This window comes from Dendrobium catenatum, unplaced genomic scaffold, assembly GCF_001605985.2.
Source record: "Dendrobium catenatum unplaced genomic scaffold, ASM160598v2 fragScaff_scaffold_1251, whole genome shotgun sequence".
In the NCBI taxonomy this organism is placed as follows: domain Eukaryota; kingdom Viridiplantae; phylum Streptophyta; class Magnoliopsida; order Asparagales; family Orchidaceae; genus Dendrobium; species Dendrobium catenatum.
This window is the reverse complement of record NW_021319713.1, coordinates 158,477-183,097: the sequence shown is the minus strand read 5'-3', so window position 1 is coordinate 183,097 and position 24,621 is coordinate 158,477. Positions and strand designations below refer to the sequence as shown.

The 24,621-nt window shown below is 32.6% G+C and overlaps 1 protein-coding gene across 1 annotated transcript; it reads left to right on the top strand.

Annotated features, from left to right (window-relative positions):
- Window positions 1-3,444: 3,444 nt before the first annotated feature.
- Window positions 3,445-12,163, top strand: LOC110093810 (alpha-humulene synthase). Its single transcript, XM_028699339.1, has 10 exons — window positions 3,445-3,469; window positions 3,720-3,867; window positions 4,306-4,396; window positions 7,768-7,879; window positions 8,817-8,956; window positions 9,582-9,855; window positions 10,609-10,981; window positions 11,075-11,293; window positions 11,402-11,540; window positions 11,836-12,163. Exons 1-10 carry the CDS (start codon window positions 3,445-3,447, stop codon window positions 12,097-12,099), a joined length of 1,785 nt encoding a protein of 594 aa, XP_028555172.1. The 3' UTR covers window positions 12,100-12,163.
- The last annotated feature ends 12,458 nt before the right edge of the window (window positions 12,164-24,621 follow it).

The following is a 24,621-nucleotide window of genomic DNA, read 5'->3' as shown; positions in this document are numbered from 1 at the left end:
AAGATAGACATAAGTTTAATGATGGACAAAAGTTTGGCATCATATAGAAGTCCAACGACAGGCACAAGTCCGACCATGGGCTAAAGTGCGGTGATGGTAGAAGTCCGGCCATGGATAGAAGTGCGGTGACCAGCAGAAGTGTAGTGATGGGAAGAAGTTTGGGGTAGGGTACAAGTCTGATGAAAGTTTGACGATAGGTAGAAGTCTGACAACGAGTGAAAATCCGGCGTCAGGTAGAAATCTGGCGACGGGCAGAAGCTTGGAGTCGGGTAGAAGTCCGACAAAAGTCCAACGACAGGCAGGAATCCAACGACAGGTGAAAGTCCGGTGTTAGATAGAAATCCGGTGACGACCGGAAGTCTGGCATCAGGTAGAAGTCCGACTAAAGTTCTGCGACGAGCAAAGGTCCGACGTCGGGTATAACTCCAATCATGGGTGGAAGTCCAACTATGGACCGAAGTCCGTTGCCGGGTAGAAGTCCGATGAAAGTCCAGTGACGGGCGGATGCCCAGAGATGGACGAAAGTTCAATGTCAGGTAGAAGTACGATGAAAGTGAAGCGATGGTTAGAAATCCTACGTCTGTCAGTTGCTGGGTGGAATTCTGGCGGTAGTTGAGGAGGAGTCTGGTGGAAAGAGAATTCAAGTTCCTTTTCTTCCTTCTTTTGCTTCTCTTCCTTCCTTTCCTCCCCTGGGTTCCTCCTCTTCCCCCCTCCTCCCTCCATGAGAAATGAGGGATCTATTTATAGTTTTTTGAGATTGGCATGATCAGTAAATTAGAGGAAAATCAAGGGTAAATTGGGAGTGAATTGAATGAAGGACCGATGTTGATTCCCTTGATCATGGACCATTTTTTGGACATTTGAATGCCTTTGTAATGTCAGAATGTGACGATTTTGGTCTCGTTGCTTTCATCTTGTTAAGTCTCTAGATTCGACTATAAGCATGTCAAGTTTGGTAATCCAAATTATGGCTTGACCCTTCCAAATATGCTTTGAGTCTACGATTTGGACCCATTTGGGCTCAAATTGAGTCGAATTTGCTATCGTTAGGTTTGTATTTCCGAGACGTTCAACTCGACAATAAGTTTGCTGAAATCGGAGTTCAGATGGTCCCAGATTTAATTTAATTCAAAATTTTTCCCTAATACTAAATATTTATATTTATTTATTTAATATTTAAATCGTTAGATTATTTTAAAATAATTATTTATACTTATTTATAAAAATAAATACATGTTTATATTTATTTTTGATTAAACTATCCGGTTTCAACATTTAATTTTTTTATTTTTAAATTAGGGTTTAGGGTTTAGGGATTCGAGATTCATGCTCGATCAAGATAATTTTTTGATGTTATATTAATAACCATTACAGATTTCATGAATCAAAGATATTCTAAATTGAATAGTATGCATTAAAGCAGTAATATTATGCAGGACATAGAATTTAGAAGCATTAACCTCCATTGTTTGTTGAACTATATCAATCACAACTTCAATATCCACCTCAATTTAAATAGAGTGAATATTTAATGATAACCAATTCTCTAAACCCTTGAATATAATAAAGAGATTAGCATCAATGATATCACTGGATTGGTGGAAGTCAGTAAACTCCAAAATAAAATTTCCCTCTAAGGCTTCGTTTAGGACGGCTTTTTTATTGCTTTCTAAAACGGAGTTTTAGTACAAAAATAAAAAAAAATTTGTACTAAAACTCCGTTTTAGAAAGCAGTAAATAAGCCGTCCCAAACGAAGCCTAAATCTCTAAAAATACCTCCAATCCCACACTGATCCTTCAACTTCAGAGCATGAATGTTAATTTTTACCTCCCTTAAATCAAGTCTTTGCCACACAATGCACTTAGGAAGCTTACAACTATTACGACTAGAAAAGAAAATATCACAATAAGACATGTAGGCTCTATTAATTTTAAAATGATTTGGTACAAGAATTGAGGCACTAAAAAGTTGTTGAATCTTGGAAGAGAAGAGAATCCTTTTGTTTTCATAGTGAATTTCTTGGTGTATGCGGCTCCATGGTTTTTTTCGCGATTTTAGATTTTTCCATGTTAAATCCCATGTATTTTCCTTATGCATTTTTCTTGTTGTGTTTGCTGCATGTTTTACCTTCCCGAACATAGTTTACTTCAAACCAAATAGCCCATAAAATTTTCAGTGCATTCTTTTTTCAGCAAACTAAACACACAAAATCTAGTTTCTCAAAATTTAGAATATTTTGCATTCCTTTTACAGCAAATCAAACAACCTCTAATTAAAATCATTATGATGCACATTTGCATTAAAGTGTGATGATATAAAGTTTTTACCAAGTTCTGTACTATGTTGTATGGTACCAAACACTTCTCAGAGCTCATTCTTATAATCAGTATCTGGAGAAACATGAGCATCTTTCTCAATCTATTTTATCTTTCTGAATCACATCAAGTTCATAATCAGCTTTACAAATTATAAAAGCAAAGAGCCAAATATGACATCAGAAATACTTAATGGCAATTTTTTTATATTATCTAATCGGATTAATTTTCTATTTTTTAACTTAATAGGTATTGTTTTGATTGTTTTTTTCCTCACTTATATATTTAAATGGTGGCTCAATATTTACAAACTCAATTTTGTTGTAAATGAAAGCATGATGACATTTATTGTTTTTTCACATATAAAAAACCGACATAAAAATCAAGGTGCTGACTTTGATCTATTATATTATAAATAAACATAATTAAAGATTATAAAAAATCTACATCTGTGAAAAATTTAAGAATGTGGGATTGTTTGGCCAGGCACTATTATATTAGAGTTTTAAGATTGTGAGATTGTTTGGCCAGGCACTAAGAATATGAAAGAGATAGAATGTTTAAAAGATGGTGCTTTCTGATTTGTACAGTGCATTACAGTGTTCAAAGCGCTTAAATTTACATTTAGCAGTTCACAGTTTAAAAATGCCATTAAAACCTTGGGTCAAATGTGCTTCACTGCCCTGGAACTTGGAACAAGTGAAGAAATTAAGTCACAGTTATTCCTTCATTTCTTCCTAGTGCTGTAAGGGAAAAAAAACAATGATAAATGTTGAATAATCTGATCACCATAGTTCTCCTCTTGATGTTGTTCGCCAACATGCAGAAATTTTTCTCCCTAATGTTTGTGATGATTGCTTCATAACCTGCTTGTCAATTCTTTCCTCTGAGCTTGTATGTATTGAAGACTAATACTCTAGATAATTCGAAACTCAAGAAAGGGCAGTCTTTACTCTTCTTATAAATCATGGTACATGTGTAACCTCTTTAGACTAGTGGCCTTTATTCTGTAGGCTATAAATAGCCACTTATTGGTTGTATTTGATTTCAATGAACATAGAATGAGTTTACCTTTTACCCATTGTATCTTGCCTTTCCTTGTTAGCTTCACCGCCTTCCCACGTTAACATGGTATCAGAGCGGTACAATTCGTGTACTTAAATTTTTTTTTCTCCTCTCCTCCATCTGCTTCGGTCTTGCGGTTCTTCTCCTGTCTTTCCCTCTTTGTTCCTCCTATTTTTTTACTCATGGCCGATCACTCCTCTTCTTCCCCTACGGTGGCCCATCTTCCATCACCAAATCAACCAGTCATTACTCCTCAACTTAAGTTCTTGATAAGCAATATCAAGAACTTAATCCCTTCTTCTCTAACTGCGGAAAACTTTATGATATGGAAATCTCAGGTGGAAAAAGGTCTTTAGTGCAAAAGGCTTCTTTGATGGCACGATCCCAGTTTCCACATCCATTGACGAATCCATTTCGCTCAACACTGGATCCTCGTTGGACAGCTCGCTACTCACAGATCAACATCTTGCTGCAGCCTTGTGTTCGGTAATCTCTCATACAATCTTGTCGTATGTGTTATCTCTAGCACATTGGTTCGAAATTCGGACGACCTTAGCCATCGTCTCCAATCAACAAAAAGTTCTCGTGTTATCCAACTGAAGAATGATCTTCATCATCTTACCAAGGGAGATAAATCTATGACCGCCTATCTATTGGAAAGAAAGGCAAAAGTTGATGTAATTGCAATGGCAGGAAGTCGAATAGATCCCAAAGATGTCATATTTTATACTCTTAATGAACTCCCTGCCACCTATCAATCGTTCAAGATTGTAATCTAAACAAATCTTCAACCGATCGGTTTTGACGACCTGTACAGTTTGCCTGCACAGAAGAACATAACCTACTTTAAGAAGCAACTAAAGATCTTCAAAATACTCATCTGACTGATTCTACCATGGCGTTAATGGCATTTCGTGGATGCAGACAAGGAAGATACAGCGGCAATCGAGGCCGTCGGGGTCGTGGATCAAGAAACTCAGCTGGTCGAGGGAATACTAATCCTTATCGCAATGTCGTATGCCAAATTTGTCTAAAAACTGTTCACTCGGCTCTCCATTGTTGGCATCACAACGATCCAAATTTGTCTAAAAACTAGTCACTCGACTCTCCATTGTTGGCATCGCAACGATCTCAACTACATGGCAAATGTACCTCAATCTACTTTGTTCGGCTCAGCAGAAACCACTCTTTCGTCGGAGTGGTATCTGGATAGTGGTGCTTCAACCCACTTAACAGCTTATTCTACCCATCTAAACACCACAGAGCCATATACAGGGACTTTTTAGATCATTCTTGGTAATGGACACCAGCTACCTATCCAACATACAAGTAATGAAATCCTCTCAACACCCTCAGGTAATATTGTCCTCAACAATATTCATCATGTACCGAATATTTCATTTAATCTATTATCGATTTATCAACTTACTCGTGACAATAACTGAACTGTGCCTTTTGCTTCTCGTGGATACCAAATAAAGGATATGAAGACCAATCAAATACTTCTTCAAGGACCTTGTCATAAAGGGTTTTATTCGGTTCGGTCAACCTGTCCCTCTTCGGGTCTTGCTTTACTATCCGTCCAAACCATACCGGATTTGTGGCACCTAAGACTCGGTCATCCAGCAAGCTCTACCTTGCAACACTTATCTATTTTTTTCTAGTATATGTAGTAAGTTTTCTAACAAAACTTGCAATACTTGTCGTCTGGCTAAAAAGCAGGCAGTTATCTTTTCCTGCTTATGTTTCTGTTTCTACTTGTCCATTTGAATTAGTACATTCTGACGTTTGGGGTCCTTCCTCCACTAGTTCTTTAAAGGCTATCTTTATTTTGTTAAAATTATAGAGGATTTTACTAAGTTTTGCTGGATTTTTTGTCTTATTCAAAAATCTGAAGTTACACATAAGTTTATCTTGTTTTAAAAAATGGTCAAATGCCAATTCAACACCAACTTAAAAACCATTTGTATTGATGGTGGGGGTGAGTATTTCAATAACTCTTTCAAAGTTTTTGACAAACATGGGTATTCAACACCAATACACTTGCCCTTACACTCCAACTCAAAAATGGAGTAGCTGAACGAAAAAATAGACACATACTTGAAACTATTCATAGTTTACTAATTCATTCTAATGAACCTCCCACTTTGTGGGTTGAGGCTTTACACACTGCTATACATACCATCACTCTTCAGCACAAAACTCCATTTGAAAAACTATATAATAAACCACCCTCTTATACTCATCTCAAGACGTTTGGTTTTTTATGTTATCCCTAGCTATGACCTTATTCGAAATCTAAACTATCTCCATTGTCTATACCATGTGTGTTCATCAGTTATGCGTTGAAACAAAAAGGATATCGGTGTCTTGATCTTGTTACCTATCGTGTCTTCACATCTCGGCATGTGATCTTCACCGAGGATACCTTTCTATTTCACAATTCCACATTGCATTCCAAAGACAAATCTTATTCTTCCAGCAACTCTCTCCCTCCGTTGCTACTTGTCCCTGTGTCTAGTATACCTACACCTACTAACCACATCACTAATGAGAAAACTGTTCCGTTGCAACATTCCACTTCTCCGATTACACCATATACCATATCCCTCCTAGGTTACCTACTCCGCCACCTAACCCACACATAAAGTCTAAGCATACCATGCAAACTTATCTACAAACTAGCCATCTCAAACCCAAACATGTTTTTGATCTCACCCATCAACTCGTGGAGCCGGATCCTACTTCTTATACTCAAGCCATTAAATCTGAACATTGGTATATAGCTATGTCTCAAGAGTTTCAAGCTTTGCAATCCCAAGGCACATGGGAATTGGTCCCTTCGCAACCTCATCAACACATCCTTGGATGCAAATGGATGTATCGCACTAAGTTCAACTCTAATGGCATGATCTCTTAGTATAAGGCTCGCCTGGTCGCCTTAGGCTACAATCAAGAATTTGGCCTTGACTATACTGATACATTTAGACCTGTGGCCAAAATACCAACTTTTCGTGTTCTCATCATCATCGCCCTTCACCACAAATGGCCAATACTTCAATTAAATGTATTGAACGCCTTTCTGTATGGTCATTTAACAGAAACTGTCTATATGAAGCAACCACTCGGATTTCTAGATGTCAATCATCTTACTCATGTATGCAAATTGAACAAAGCTCTGTATGGGCTTAAGCAAGCCCCCCATCAATCGTTCGAGACTCTAACAGGCTTTCTTCATCAATGTGAGTTCACTACTAGTCATTCTGATCCCTCATTACTTATACACAAAAAGAATCATTTTATTCTCTATGTTTTAATTTATGCTGATGATATCATTCTAACTAGTAATAATGTTTCTTCTATCAATCAACTGATGAACAAACTACATCAACGATTCAACATGAGGAACCTGGGTTCTTTAACCCAATTTCTCAGCATAACAGCCGAACACATCAATCGGCTTGCTTCTACATCAATCCCATTATGCAGCAGATATCTTAGCCAGGACGGGAATGAAAAATAGCAAAGCAGTGGCTATACCTATTTTAATCAAGGCCAACAGTGTACCTCAATAACCATTCTTTTCAAATCCTAAACTATACCTACAATTGGTAGGCGCATTACAAAATCTAACTCTCAAACGTCCAGATATTACATACAATTTTAACAAAGCTTGCCAACACATGCACCAACCAACTGAACGCAACTACGAAGCTCTCAAACGTATCTTAAGATACATACGAGGCACCACTCATTATGGTTTAACTCTTAATGGTTCTTCTATGACTTTATGATCTTATTCTAACTCGGATTGGGCAGGAGATCAACAAGACCGTAAATCTACAATAGACTATTGTAATTTTTTAGGTGATACCCTCATCTTGTGGAGTGTCAAGAAGCAAACCACTATAGCTGGATCTTCCACTGAAGCCGAATATCAAGCCATAGCCACTGCTACTACAGAAATCATCTGGCTATGTCGTCTCCTTCAAGAGCTTGATATCTCGCAACAAGAACCTACCATTCTCTATTGTGAAAATACTTCAACTATTGCCTTAACAAACAATCATGTATACCATGCTCGCACAAAGCATATAGAGATTGATTGCCACTTCATCCGAGAATGTATCAAGAATCAAAGCATTCAAGTACATCATATCTCATCCAAAGATCAACTAGCAGATCTTTTCACTAAACCTCTGCCAATATCAAGATTCAAACTATTAGTCAACAAGCTGATTATTCATGCCGGTTCATCAGCTTGCAGGGGGATATTGAAGACTAATACTCTAGATAATTCTAAACTCAATAAAGGACAATCTTAACTCTTTTTGTAAATCATGGTACACGTGTAACCTCTTTAGACTTATGGCCTTTGTTCTGTAGGCTATAAATAGCCACTTATTGGTTGTATTTGATTTCAATGAACATAGAATGAGTTTACCTTTTACCCGTTGTATCTTTCCTGATTTCACTGTTAGCTTCACCGCCTTCTCAGGTTAACAGTATGCATGGATATATAATTGGTGAATTTTATTTTAAATTCACATTCAAGGTGATTGTATATCTGTACTAAATGACAAGTATACTAATCTTAGGCTTCGTTTGGGACAGTTTTTTTTTTACTTTATAAAGTAACTTTCTAGCATAAAAATTTGAAATTCAAAATTTTTTTTACTAAGAAACTGATTCATAAAGCAGTTAGAAAGCTGTCCCAAATGAAACCTTAAACTTGCAATCTATTGGATTTGCGTTGACTTTGATGTTTGGTGAAGCCTTCTACCTCAACTTATATACAAATCTGCAAAGAAGAGCGGAACTAAAGTCAAAGAGTTTCAATTATTTTGTTTAGCCAAATCTCTATTTACATAACATGTTTTAACAAATTATCTTCTTACTTTTAACTGCCCATCAAATGTAAATTTTTAATGCAGCGCTGAGTATAGAAATAAATAGTAAACGCAGAGAAGACAAAGAAAGAAGAAGGGGAGAGGAGGCTGAATCTTTCTAGGCTTATTCTTCTATCTTTTTTTTATGTTGTGTTGTTATTTTAAAAGATAAAATTATTGTATATTTTGTTGTAGTTGTTGCGTCTACAGTAACCTAAATAACTTCTAATAGAAAAATATTTGGTTAGATGAATCTCCTAACCAAATATTTTGGATCTTATTCATCCGATAACTTTAAAAAGTCATTATTATTATGATTATTTCTTAATCAAGAAATTCACATAAAAAAATGTATTGATTCCTACTTCGTAATTATAAATTACTGACAGAAAACCCATTGATTAATAGTAATAATGACACATGTTCTCTTTGTGCTTGGTTCAAAAGTGCTATAAATTCTCTAGACAATCAGGAGCTTAATTTCCATAGCCTTTCAAAGTGCTTCGTAGTAATTCACTTTTTTTTTTTCTTCCCTGTGCCATATAGAAAAAGTAGCAATGACATATGCTGAATCATCTAACATTCATTCTCCTGTAGATGCTGTTCGCCAGCCTGCTGGAGTTTTTTCCCCAAGTGTTTGGGGAGATTACTTCATAACCCACACGCCAATGCCTTCCTCTGAGATTGTAAGCATGAGTTTTTAATTTTTTGAGTTTTATTGCATGACTTCTGCTTACCATGATCATTTTAAGTTCTTAACAAATATATGTATATTTAAGGAAAGTTTTTTCAGTAGGATATCTTTATTCAAATTCAAATATAAGGGAAATTTTATTATTTTTTTTAAAATAATTTTTTTGTTTAAAAACTTATTGAAATCAGCAAAAAAATAATGATCAAAAGCTTTTCAAAACAAAGCCTAAATGTTATCTCCAGTAATCTTTAACGTGAGGTTCTAAAAATTCTAGCAAGTAGAGTTTTGTCATGTACTTTTGACAAAAAGATTGAATTGTACGATTTTATAAAGTCATATAATTTTTTTGGGACTTTTTGAGTGAATTAACATAAAATCACACACACAATACATGCAAGTTTTGAACTCAAGATCTCTTGATTGGTAGTCTAAACTTGAAATTTATTTCAAAATTTAATTGGCTTGGAAAAAAACACGAAATTTTGAGCTGACATATTGTTAGAAAACTTAATAAAAAGATTGAGGTACGAAGTTCAATCTTTTCATCAATGGCTTTTTGTTTCATAAAAACGACTTCTAAGAATGTTTTGAAAGATGCTATTTAAGAAAATATGTAATCAAAATTGAATATTTTGAAGGAAAAGATAAAGAAAAGGATTGATGAGCTTAAGGACGTGATAAAGAAGCAGCTCAGAGACGCAAGCGATCTGCTTCAATCTTTAGAAATGATTGATGCAATCCAGCATCTAGGAGTGGCCTATCATTTTGAATTCGAGATCAACGATGCTTTGAAGAAAATACATAGAGATGGCTACGAAGAGAGTAAAGATCTACACACTATAGCGCTGGGATTTCGACTACTGAGGCAGCAACGATTTCCAATTTCAGCTGGTACTAAATTATCCTTCAGCCTACATTTTGTATTTACTTTCAGAAGATGAAATTTCTAGTCCTTAATATATTCCACTAAAAGCAGCTCAGTTAACTGTAATTTTATTCTTATAGTCATAATAACTTTTAAGGAGTTATAACAATGAATTATGTAGGTGATGGTTTCGATCACGAATTTTTATAAAAATATGACTTAATACTTATTTTATTCTAAAAATTAAAGGCGTACATGCAATAATCATATTTTAAGGAAGAAAAAAGTGATTAAAGATAAAAAATTATGTCAAAAATTTTTTTTACGAAAACATTTAAAACAATTATAAGTAAAGTATGATATCAAATCATAATGTTTTAAAAAAAGTAACTACTAATAGCTTAATTTTTCACTATCATTTTATCATAATTTTTATCATAAATGACATAAAAACAATGATGAAATACCTGAATATAGGTGTAGAAATATTTTGGGCAGTTTGAGATCACTTTTTGATCATTTTTTTTAATTATTTATTTTTATTCTATTTTGTTTATGTTTTGATATATATATATATAGTCTTATTAATTACGAGTTAGGTACCTGAGTTGGGCGTCAGTTGTTTTCATTTCTAAAACTATTTTAAAATTGCTTGAATTGTTTTAAAAAAATAAAAAATAAAAAATTGAAAATCCAAAATTAAGCATGTTTAGGAAAAAAATTGTATTCAAATCACCCCCTTAGAAAATTCACAATCCATTTATGTTTTTGAAAAACAGACATATTCAACAAATTTATGGACAAAGAAGGAGATTTCAAGGAAAGTTTGAAGCATGATGCAAAAGCCTTATTAAGCCTCTACGAAGCTGCTCATCTTGGGACACCAAATGAGAAAATATTGGAAAATGCAGCAAAATTTACAAGAACTTATCTCAAATTGTTGTTAGGCACTATGGATCCAAATTTTGCAACTATAACATCAAGATCCTTAGAAACACCAAGGTTTAGAAGAACTGAAAGGCTAGAAGCAAGAGAATACCTATCAATTTATGCAGAAGAAAAAACTAGAAGTGAACTTCTACTAGAGTTTGCAAAATTGGACTACCATTTAGTACAATCAATTCATTTGGAGGAACTTCTACACATAACCTTGTAAGTTTAGTTTACTTTTAAATTCATTCATATTCATTATTCTTGTGTGTGTATAGTGAGCTCAACTGATCGTGATTTTTTATGACTATATAGATGGAAGAATTCAATGGCCCTTTCAGAAAACCTACCATTTGCACGAGATAGATTTGTCGAGTTACATTTTTGGATGATAGGAGCATACTTTGAACCATGTTATTCTCGTGCAAGAATAATGACTACAAAATTACTTATACTGACATCAATACTTGATGATATCTACGATCAATATGGAACACTTGAAGAGCTTGAATTGCTTACTGAAAAAATTGAAAGGTAATAATAAAAAATTTTAATATTAATTTTTTCTTAATTTATAATAAATAATAAATTCTATGCATATGAGGTAATTCATGTTAAATGTAATTATATGTGCTAACATAGATGGGAACTCGAAGGAGTGGATCAATTACCAAAATACTTGCAACATTTTTGCATTGTCCTTTATAAAACATTCAATGATTTGGAAGATGAGCTGTCATTTGAGCAAAATTCATTTCGCATGCAATTCCTTAAAAAAGAGGTATGACCTTATAGTATGAATACAAATTTATTGTTAATTTTATTCGTCCATTACTACATATAATCATTTATAAAATTTCTCTAAATTGAAACTAAACAGTGAAATGTCACAAAAAGTTTTATTTTAATTACATTTTCTACAAATATTTTTTAATTAAGTAATTATAGAAATAAATTAAAACTTTTTCTCAAGAAAAAAAATAAAATACTATTTTATTTATCTCTTGACAAAATTTTATTCCTTGTGTTATATATATATATATATATATATATATATATATATATATATATATCAGATGAAAAAGTTAGCACATGCATATTTTGATGAAACACGATGGGGAAATCAACATTATATTCCTAGTATGCAAGAACACTTGCGTATCTCTCTTTTGAGCTGCGCATATCCAATGTTATTTTGTGCGACATTTGTCGGTATGTACGAAGTGATTCCATCGAATGCATTTGAATGGGTTACTGAATTTCCAGAGATTGTCAAAGCATCTTGCTTCATATGCAGAGTCATGAACGATATAACTTCTGATGAGGTATCTTTTATATAGAAAATTAGTGAAATTTATAAAAAAGCTTATTTAATATGTTGCATTTATTTAGCTATTAATTATACACTTTTGTCTTATGCTAATTTTGCAGCATGAAGAAATAGGCAATCATTTTGCTTCCATAGTTGAGAGCTATACTAAGGATAATGAATGCACTAGAGAAGAAGCATGTAACAAGCTAAAGGTAATGGTGGAGGATGCATGGAAAACACTTAATCAAGAGTATCTTTTCACCAACTTACCATTATTTTTGGTACGACCTATCTTCAACCTCGCATGTGTGATGGAGCTTTTTTATAAAGATACAGATAATTACACCAATCCCTTCGGCTCCATGAGAGACAATATCAAATTAGTGATGGTGGAACCTATTTTGTCAAAGTGGTAGTAAACAGATAATATAGTTGATTACCTTTCCAAGAATTATAAAATGGCATCTCATCAAGCATTAGATTATTTCTCTCGTGTGATCTTATTTGACATAAATCAAAGCAAGCTCTATAATCAAAGATCGATAAACTTCTATGCAAATTTATTTCCCAATTGGTCCAAAAGTAATAATAATAATAATAATAATAATAATAATAATAATAATAATAATAATAATAATAAATTACATTTAAAGTGCTTTAAGTTTCATCTTTTATGAACAAGTTAAAATTTTATTATTTAGGTTTTGAAAAGAAAAATATTTTCATTGCTAGGTCCTAAGAACTAGATGAGAAAAGCAGAGGGTTATGTTAGGTAATTGAAAACCAATGCTAACCTTGTCGAACAATCATGAAAATTAGTGCTAAAAGAAAAAAATCGCTTGACGAAAGAGTTCTTATTAAAGAAAATTCAAATAGACATGCTGGTAGAGTAGTAGAAGATTTTAAAAACATGCATGGTAGCTATGAGTTTGGAGCGACTAGTGAAGATAATAAGACTATATTATATTTAGCTCTACTTTATGATTTTATAATTGCTAATACCTTATTTAAGAAGAGAGAGGAGAATCTCATAACTTATATGAATGGATAAATTAAAAGTAAATATGATTATTATTTTATATAAAAAAGATCGGTTAGATTGCAAAGATTTCTAAAGTCATTCTGAATGAAAGTTTATGTACTTAGTATTACTTATTAGTTTGAGACTTTAAGATGGAGTGGAATTTAAAAAAATAAAGTAAATTACTATCCTAGAATTAGATGGGGGCATTTAAAAAATGCTAAGAAAAATATTTTAGCAAGTAAGATTCAAAATTTTAAGATTTTGATTGTGAATGAGAAAACTAATTTTATGTGAAAAAAGTAGCTATTTATATTAATAATGTTGTAAAATATATGTTGTAGTATTAAAAGGAAAAAAAAAACTCCTAATAGTAGAAAGAGTTGGTGATTGAATCAAATTGTGCAAGAAAAGAAAAATAATAATAAGCTTTGTTATAAAAATTAGTTTAGATGAAGAAAATTATAAAATAAATAGAGGAGCCTGTAAGGAGTCTAAGAAAGAAACATCTGATGAAAAGAAAAAGCTTTCAAACATTTATAAAATATATCAGAAAATAAGGAAGGCAAAAGATGTACGTATAAGTTAGCTAAGCAAAGAGATAGGAGAAGGAAAGATCCTTTTCAAGTGAAGTACATTAAAGATGAAGATTAAAAAGTATTTTTATTAGAAGAGGACATTGATATAAGTTGATAAGATATTTTGATAAGATTTTTAAATGAAGAATGTGAGATTAGTAGTGGCCTTAACACTTTAAATGTCAATAGGGATTTTTATTTTTATTGATGTATTAGTAAAATTCTAGTTAAAGAAGCTTTATGGAAATAAAGTGTGAAAAAGTAGTTGAACCTGATGATATTCCAATAGAGGTGTAGAAATGCTTAAGAGATAAATTAATTTCTTAGTTTACCAAAAATTTTAATATTATTTTGAAGATTAAAAAAATAAGATATGAGTAGAAGAGTGTGTTGATTTATATTTTTAAGAGTAAAGGTGGTGCAAAGAGTACGCAAATTATATAGAAATTAAGTTAAAGTGTCATACATTAAAATTATGGGAGAGTGTAATTAAGCATATGTTACTATGTGATACTAATATTTATCAAAATAAATTTGGATTCGTGTCGAGTAGGTCTACTTTGGATGCTATAAATTTAATGAGAGGTTTGAAAGAGAAGTATAAAGAGAGTAAGAAGGAACTACAAATGATATTTATTGTCAGAGAAAGCATATGATTATGTTTCAAGAGAAGTTCTCTAGAGAGTTCAAGATAGCAAAGGAGTTAGTAATTATTAAATTCAAGTTATTAAGGTTATGTATGCAGGAGTTATTACTTGTGTTTAAAGCACATAATGGTTCGACCAAGTATTTTTCTATTTTAGTTGGATTATATGAATGATTAGCTTTAAGGCCAAATCTTTTAATTTAGTCATGGATGTTCTTACTAGACATTTACAAGAGGATATACAACGGTGTATGATTTTCTGATGATATTCTTCTTATTTGTAAGACTAGGGGAAAGTAAAAGGAAAGCTTGAATTATGAAGGTCAGCCTAAGAGTTTAAAGGTTTTAGTAATGAATATACCTTAGGCCTTTAGACCTCATATTAGTAAGAAATATCAAAATTAAAGCCCTAATTCATCCTTGTTCTTGTATATCTAAAAATAGACCCTTATGACTCCCAAATGCTTAGTGCATATCAGATATTCTAAAATTTAGACCCTTATGACTCATTCAACATAGCATAACTTTCTCCAACATCAGAGCTCCACAGAAGCACACATTTGAAAATGATAAGCATATATAAAATTTTATTGCAATAAATTAAATATAAATAAATCAATTACATAAATTCACATAATGTTTTACTAGTAAGAAATATATTCATGTACTAAGCAAAATTTCATAGTTTTAGAGTTTCACTAGTTTACTAGGGATTGTTCAAAATACTATTTAAAGCATTAATTGTACTACAACCTAAATTTTTGGGATAAAAAATTATATTCTAATTAGATAAAAATAACTCATTTTTTAATTTGCCTAATGGATTTTTTAAATGCTTAAATGTTGGGAATACAAATATCTACAACAAACAAAAAGTTACATGGTGAAAATTTAGCATGTTCAAAGTTATTCTTATTTTTATGATGTAAAATTATAATTTAAATAAAAAAATTATAAATTTTAATATTTTGAAAACTAAGAGAATTAGAATATATCCTACCTCGATTTGACTAACTTTTAAAACTAGGACGATAGTAGAAAATGAACTAGATTCACCAAAAACCTAGTTCTATCCCTCTAGGATCCTCCTCTTTCTCTCTCTCTTTCTAGCTAGCTGCATAAGATAATGGGGGTGGGTTTAATTTTATTTAAATCAAAATGAAGTGGATTTTGATATTTTTAAAAATAATGATTTGGCATCACGATGCTTGACCTTATAGTGTCGCATTGTCTCCTATGGAGAGTACAATGACATAGCACCATAATACTTCTATGTGAAAATTTTTAGATTTTTCATTCATGCCTTAAACTCATATTTTCTTCCTTTCCAATTCTGTTAATGCCCTTTATCAATCTAATCTTCATATATACAAAATCTCCTACATGGAATTTCACGCTTTAGTGCTTTGCATCATAATAGTATTTTTACCTATCCTACGTAACTTTCAACCTATCTCTTATCAGACGAGTCTTTTCAGTATTGTCACTACCAACTAATTCTTGATAATTAGACTCCCCTTTCCCACCTTAGTCTAATACAACAGGGTTTTACACTTCCTATCATACAGAGCTTCATAAGGGGTCATACCTTTACTTGATTGAAAATAATCATTATAAACAAAATTTCATCAGCTACCACTAAAATACAGAACACATAATATCATAAGATATTCTAATACTTAAAAATTCCTCTCAAACTTCATATTAGTCTGGGGATCAAAAGACGTATTGAAATACAATTTAGTGCCTAAATTTTGTTGAATGCCTCTCCATAGATTTGAGGTAATTCTTTTATCTCTATACAATATTATCATTATATATATTATTTTTACTTATCCTACATCATTTTCATTCTAGCTCTGATCAGACGAGTCTTTTCTGTAGTGTCACCAACTAAGGCTGGATAATCAGACTCCTCTCTCCCACCTTAGTCCATGACAACAAGATTTTACACTTCTTATCATATAGAGCTTCATAAGGGTCATACTTATACTTGATTGAAAACTATTATTGTGAAAAAAATTGATCAGTTACCACCAAAATACAGAACACATAATCTCATAAGACCTTTTAATACCTAAATAATCCTCTTAGTGTCACAACCCGACCCAATATGATTCGATAACACACAGGTCATACCATATTTGATTGTGGCAAGACTGACTACAAGATCCTGTTGGAGAAGTTTTGAAACAAAACTTTTAATTATATACTACATAGAGACACTATTGATTGCAATATAAGGTACAAGACTACTGAATCTCAACATTTTCTTATATAATCCAAAATATATATAATCTGAAATCTATCTACAACAGTGATTGAAAATAGTGAGCACAATAAAACATAAAAAACTAAGATTGCAAAAATCAGAACAACAAAACATACCTACAACACATATCAGAGCTTGCTATCCCAACTACTAAGCTCGCCTTTACCCTTCCCTGTGCCTGAAAATAAAAGAAAAAGAAGGATTAAGTTAGCATGGCTTAGTAGGCTATTTTAGCCTAAAACAAAGATCAATAATCAAAATCAAAAGAATTGAGATCACGGTGCTATATCATATACTTAAATTAAATACAATTAAATATATTGAAATGAATTGAATTATAAGCAAACACTTCATAACAAAATCCCACCACGGTAGCCCATTTCCTATGGCATAATAACACTTAGGTAATAGAATCTCACAAGTATAACAGAATCCCACCTCGACTGCCCACTGGCACTGGTATACTAGAATCCCACCTCAATTTCTCACTAGTGTCGGAATAATAGAATCTCACCTCGGTCGCCCACTAGTGTCGACATAATATAATTTCACCTCGGCAGCCCACTAGCGCTGATATAACAGAATCCCACCTCGGTCGTCCACTAGCGCTGACGTAACATCAAGACTCTTTACAAAATATTTTTTTATTGCATTTCATTAATTAAAGCATAATTAACTAAATTCAAAAATTGCCAAAATTTCCTAACGGTACACAACATAAATACTACTGAGTAATATTCATAATTTTCAAACATAACAAAATTACCACAAATTGTATGAAATATCATTCTGAAGCTTTAATTGAACTGAAGCACTATTTTTAGATGTCAAAATAAAATTTTGAGTTGACACAAATCATTGTTTTTTGAAAAATGCCAAGTGAAAAATTTCCAGAATATACTCAAAATGTTCGTAATCATAGTGTCTATAACATATAAAAAGTTACGCGGTGAAAGTTTTAGTAAAACAAAGTTTTCGTAGTTTTTCGGTAACAAAAATATAAATTTGATAAAAAATAATAAAAAAACATAAAATTAGTGAAATTTAAAATAGGAAAAACATAACCTACCTCGAGACGAGCAAATTTCTCAACTAGGCCGACGGACAAAAATCGCTCTTGATAGCAAAATCAAACTTTTCTCTTTCATTCTCTCTCTTTTTTTTCACATTTTCCTTTTTTTTTCTCTATTTCTTTCTCTGTTTAAAACGATTGAAATGAGTAATGGCTTAAGTAAGTGCTATTAGATTTTTTAATAATAAAATAATAATATTATAACATTATAATCATTTTCTTAATTATAAACATCATAGAAATTATTCAAGGGATTTAAAAAATTATAAGAAAATGTGGATAAAAAAACTTATTTTATTTAGAAAAATCCAGTGAAATCGGTTAGTAAAACAGACACCTGATAGTCCCAAAACCTCCACTTATACCGTTAGGTGCTAATTTTTTACGAAATTTTGCTAGTGCCAAAAAAACATGAAAAAATAGGGAAACTAAAACACAACAATAGAAATGTTAGGGTTTGATTTATGCTTATAATGATTCTTGAATAAATTATTGACTGCTGCAAATAAAAATGCAGTTTTCAAAAATTTGAGTTATAACAATCCATCCACCTTAAAAAGATATCATCATCGACATTCCAAAATCAAAATACATCAGAATAAACCTGGGTCAAGCTGTCTCATCCTAGATTCCTTCTCCAAGTATCCTCTCAGGAGGTTCTGTGCTTCCACGACACTTTGACCATCGAAATTTATTTACTCCTCAACTTCTTGACATCGTATGCCAAAATACTATTTGGCTTTTCTCGGTAGTTTAGACTCAAATGAACCTCCACATCATTAATAGATAATCTTATTCCAGAATCATATACCCACTTCCTTAGAGAAGATACATGAAATACACTTTGTATGTTTTTTTTTTTGAAGAAATGCAAATTGCATTAAAAAGAAGAAACAACTATTACAAACTAGAAAGCAAAAACAAGCCCTTTAACACTATCATAATGGATATGCGATCCACTAAATTCCATTTTAAATCCATTGGGGTGATGTGGACACAAAATATTTAAATAACCTAAAAGGTTGGTTAGTATTCTAGAGTCCCAAAAGATAGAAAATAAAACCTAGTGAAAATCCCACATTTCATTATAATAATTTCAAAAAGGAAAAAAAAAAAACCTACAAGAAAACTAAACAAACAACAAACTACTACAAGAAAAATGAAAAGAACAACTAAAGCAGCTGCCAAAAAATCAAAAGGACTTCCATCAACATCCTAGGCCAACGATCTCCAATCAAGAGTAGAATCCACTGAAACCTCAATGCAACCAACAACAACCACCATGGACAAACAAAACAAGGTCGTCGAAGCAATATCACCGACTCCCACATCAAGAGTCCAAGAATCAGCTTCTTCACAACCAAAGCTCTCCAAAAAGATAACAATGACATGTAAAAGGAATTCTACAGTCATTTGAGAACACAAAAACTTCACAGCTTCAACATCTATAGTACTAATAATCTCCATATCTTTCAGGCTAACTGTAAACAAGGCTTGAACTTCTGAAAGCAAACCATTAACCTCCATAACATTTGACCTTCTGAAAAAGAACTACATAAATGACAACATTCGGAAATGAATCCGCATAAAGCGGATTCTCAACTCTCTTAAAAGTAGAAGAAATCACCATAACAACACCTCCTACATGAACTACAAATTCGTCCATAAACTTCAATCTTTCAACAAATAATCCTTGAACATCAAGGAACAAAACCATAACAACCATAATCTTATATGGAATAGGATCCCACATCAGATCGTTAGAAAAATATAAAAATATCTAGGAAGAATCATATTTTCTTCCATGGACATTCCAATCAAAGGCAGCTAAAAAACTGCAATAAAGGTGGCATTCCGAGAAGAAACCGCAAGAAACCGAACCTCTACTCCCATAACAAAAGAATCAGAACTAAATTCATCACCCGCAACACTAATACTGAACTTCCCAAAAGAAATTTCCACATATTTCCCTTCTTCAGCTGAAATAATACTAAAAGAGAGATCCAAAATCAGAACAAAAGATTGAGCCTCAATTCTTACCCTTCTAGGAGGAGAATAAACTTCTTCATGATTCTTCAAGATCTCATAAAAAGCTTGGACTCAGCTTACTGATTCTTCCAAATCTACTGACACCATTCATCGGACTGACTTTGACATAAACAAAATCACCAACCTAAAATTCCACCAGCCTTTATTTCTGATCATAATACTTCTCCTACCCTTCTTGTGTAGCTCTCAATTTTTCTTTGATCAGCTAAATATTTTCTATAGTGTCATCCACAAATGCTGATTCTATCATGTATTTGTCACCCACCTCTATCAAGGATAAAGGTGTCATGCACTTTCTATCGTATAGAGCTTCATAAGTAGCCATGCTAATGATGGACTAATAAATGTTGTTATATGCAAACTCTATCATTAGAATATGATCCTCCGAATTGCCTCTAAAGTCTAAAACATAAAGTCTAAAAAGATCCTCCAATACCTAAATAGTCCTTTCGAATTATCCATCTATTTGTGAATAAAAGCTATATTGAAATACAATTTCATACCCAGACCCTGCTGAATGCCTCTCCATAATCTAAAGGTAAACTATCCATCATAATCGGATACAATCACCTTCGACACACCATGCAATCTAAAAATATCTTTGGCATATATCTGTGCCAATCTGTCTACTGGATTAGTCTATTGGATCAAAATAAAATATGATGAATCTGTCAAATGATCAATAATAACCCAAATGGTATCTTATCCCTACCTCAATCTAGGAAAACCTATGGTAAAGTGCATCATCACCTCCTCTCATTTCCACTCAGGGATATATAACAACTACAAAAGACCAGCTGGTCGCTGATGCTCTGCCTTTACTAATTGACAGCCTCAGACTTCGAATTCAACTCAACTATATCTTTCTTCAATCTAGGCCACTAGAACATACCTTTTAAATCTCCATACAGCTTGCTACTTCATGGATGAATAGTATAACCCGAGTAATATGCCTCATGTAGGATCTCAACTCTCAAATCATCAATAGAAGGAACCCATAATCTATCCTTATAGAAAATGACTCTAGAATTAGATAAAGAGAGTTCAAGTCTCTTACCAGCCTTAATATGATCTCTTAACTTCAGATACTGTTTATCTGATTTCTGAGCTTCTTAAATTCTTTCCTGTAGAGTAGGCTGAATAATTATATGAGCTAATAATTTTAGATCTATATCAGAAGATACCACCTCTATCTCCAATTTCTCCAAATCTCAAACAAGAAAGTCCATAGAAGTTAGTAAAAAGTACCCGAAAACATCCTACTCAAAGCATCTACTACCATATTCGCCTTACCCGGCTGATATTAAATAAATCAATCATAATTCTTGATTAGATCTAACCATCTACTCTTCCTTAAATTTAAACCCTTATAAGTAAAAATATACTTCAAGCTCTAATTGTCAATGAAGATCTCATATCTGACTCCATACAAGTAGTGCCTCCAAATCTTCAATGCAAAAACAATGAAAACTAACTCAAGATCATGTGTAAGATTGTTTCTCTCATGAGTTTTGAGCTACCGAGATGCATAAGTAATCAATTTACTATGTTTTATTAGCATACATCCCAAACCTTTTAATAATGCATCACTAAAAACTTGGAACTCCTTAGTGCTTAATGGAATAGTTAAAGTTGAAGCAGAAGTCAAAAAAATTTTAACAACTAAAAACTCTCCTCACACTCTTTAGTCTATATGAAAGCTACTAACTTCTGAGTCAATCTCATCAAATGCAAAGAAATATAAGAAAACCCCTAAATAAACTTATGATAATATCCAACCAAGCTTAAAAAACTATGAACCTCTGAAACTGTAGTAGGTTTTGGCCAATCAGAAACAACCTGAATCTTCTGGGGATCTACTAAAATGCCTACACAACTCACTACATGCCCTTGAAATGAAATGCTCCTTAGCCAGAACTCACACTTTGAGAACTTAGCATATAATTTATATTGCCTTAGAATCTCTAGATCAGTCCTAAAATGTGTTGCATGCTCCTCTTAAGATCTACAATAAATCAAAATAGCATCTATAAAGATGATCACAAACTAGTCTAAATACTTTCTGAAAATTCTGTTGATTAAATCCATGAACATTGCTGAGGCGTTAGTCACTCTGAATGGCACGATTGAAAACTCATAATGTCCGTACCTCATACTAAATGCAGTATTTGCCACATCATCTACCTTTACCTTCAACTGATGATAACCAGATCGTAGTTTGATCTTAGAAAATACTAAATATCTAGCTAGCTGATCAAACAAATCATCAATCCTAGGCAAATGATACTTACTTTTTATAGTGACTTTATTTAAGTCCCTGTAATTAATACACATATTCATCTTACCATCCTTTTTCTTTGCAAATAGAACATGTGCTCCCCACGGAGCCACGCTAGGGAAGATGAATTAGTTTTCAACTAACTCTTGAAGCTGAACCTTTTACTCTTAAAGCTCCTTAGAGATCTGAGTAGTACATATAAAGAGATAAATACAAAACTCTATCTCCCTATATGGCAGTAAAGTCTCTAATTCTTTTTAGAATACATCTAGAAACTCCTAAACTATAGGGACAATACTCACAAAATCAGAAGAGAGTCTCACATCTCTGAAAGATGCTTAAAATACTGTGTTACATTTCCTCTAAAGTCTGCCCACTTCAAGAGCAAAAATCAAATAATAGAGAACACCTTTAATTCTCTGAAATATAAAGATCTCACCATTCTAATACGAAGTTACTTTCTTCATCAAGCAATCAATTTAAACCCTATATCTACTCATCAAGTCCATACCAAAAATACATCAAACCCAAAAATAGATAGCAAAATCAAACCAGATCTCTAAACTCTATAAAAATTCTAATTCACAAAAACAACTTTATTAGATACCATTTCATCTCCCATAGGCAAAACCACAGATAAAGAAAAAGGTAATAAAATGAAAGATAAACTAAGAGAATTAAAATACTGCTTAGACATGAAAGAATGGCTAGAACCAGATTTGAATAAAATATGGCAAGGATATGCATAACTATAAGTTGTACATGTCACAACAATGGCTGCCTCAAAGCATCTTGAAGTCTCTCTAGAAATTGGTAACACTTATCCTCAGAAGTCCCAACTAGCTATGGAGAAAACCTAGAGAGAGCCGTAAACTCTACCTTGTACTGCATTACTAATATGCTTTCCTGTATCAACTTACAAAAGAGCTTTGTAGCCATCTCCTAGCATACGCAGTTACAAACCATATCCTGAATGTCTCAACAAACTCTTCCCAAGTAATGATGGTATTTACCAGACCTTAAAACATCTCTCTATATTAGCTCAACCACTAGCGCTCTACCTCACCAGTAAATAAAAATGCAACTATACTACTTTAGGCTCAATAACACCTGAAAGTCTAAGAGGCTATAATCTCATGAAATTCTACAAATATCTATCCATGTCATTTGATAAGGTACCAATGACCCGTGTGTGAGCCTTATAAACTAGCTGTGCTATAATACTTGTTATCTAAAAAATTATTTTAGAACTAATCACAAGAGTTGTACCCTTAACCTAAGTTGCTTGACTAGAACTCTGACCATTGGTCATATATGGATCTGACTGAGGTTGATAAACCTTCTCAAAACACAACTGAATGCAACACATTCATGTGAAAATAAAGAAAATGAGTACACAAAAGTACCTAGAAGCATCTCATTATTCTACAGATTAAATCCAATGGCTATGTTATAATTTGCTTCTCAAAGCTATGCTTTGATACCAAAAATATTGTCACAACCCGACCTGATATGACCCGATACCACATAGGTCATATTGTATCTGATTATGACAAGACTTGCCCCATGATTTGGTTGGAGAAGTATTGAAAAAAAACTTTTAATTTATATACTACATAAAGCCACTATTAAATGCAATATAAGGAAGAAGACTACTGAATTTCAAAATGATTTTTTATATATCATTCAATATATATATATATATATATAAAATATACTTACAACATAGATCAGAGCATGCTATCCTAACTACTCAGCTAGCTCATTACCCTTCCCCATGCCTAAAAGTAGAAGCAAAAGCAAGAATGAGCTAACACAGCTCAGTAGGCTATCATAGCCTAAAACAAAAAACTAATAATAAAAACAAAAAGATTTGAGATAATTGTGCTAAATCATGTACTAAAATTAAATATAATTAAATATACTAAAATGAATTAAATTATAAGCAAACACTTCATAATAGAATCCCACTTCAGTAGCCCATTGGCTCCGACATAACAACACTTAGGTAATAGAATCTCACAATAAAAAAAGAATATGACCTCGGTCGCCCACTAGCACTGGCTTAACAAAATCCCACCTCGGTCGCCCACTACTGCTAGCATAATAGAATCCTACCTCGGTCACCCATTGGCACCGGTGTAATGAAATTCCACCTCGGTCGCCCACTGGCACCGGCGTAACATCACAACACTTTATAATATATTTTTTAATGCATTTCATTAATTAAAGTATAATTATACTAAATTAAAAAATTACCAAAATGTCCCAATAGTAGGTAATTAAAATACTATTAAGTAAAATTATGTAAGCAACACTTACACTATTTCATTCATAAATGGATTTCAGAACATCGATAAGAGTCTACTATTATTATGTTATTCCATTTGGATTAAAGAATGATAGGGTAATATATCAATAAGTAATGATGAGGATTTTTGTCTAACTAATCCACCATCACATGAACATTATGAAGATGATCTAATTATTAAAAGTTTTAAAAGAGATGATCATTTATATGATATAAGAATCATTTTCTAAAGATTTCCTCAGCATAACTTGAAAATGAATCAATTGAAGTGTACTTTTGGTGTCACTTCAAGAAAGTTTTTAAGTTTTATGATTAGACATCGA

Coding starts and splice junctions, on each gene's coding strand:
- LOC110093810 (XM_028699339.1), top strand. CDS start 3,445: ATGGTATCAGAGCGGTACAATTCGT. Junction 4,397..7,767: donor CTAATCCTTATCGCAATGTC/GTATGCCAAATT, acceptor TTTGTTCTGTAG/GCTATAAATAGCCACTTATT. Junction 10,982..11,074: donor GAACTTCTACACATAACCTT/GTAAGTTTAGTT, acceptor ATGACTATATAG/ATGGAAGAATTCAATGGCCC.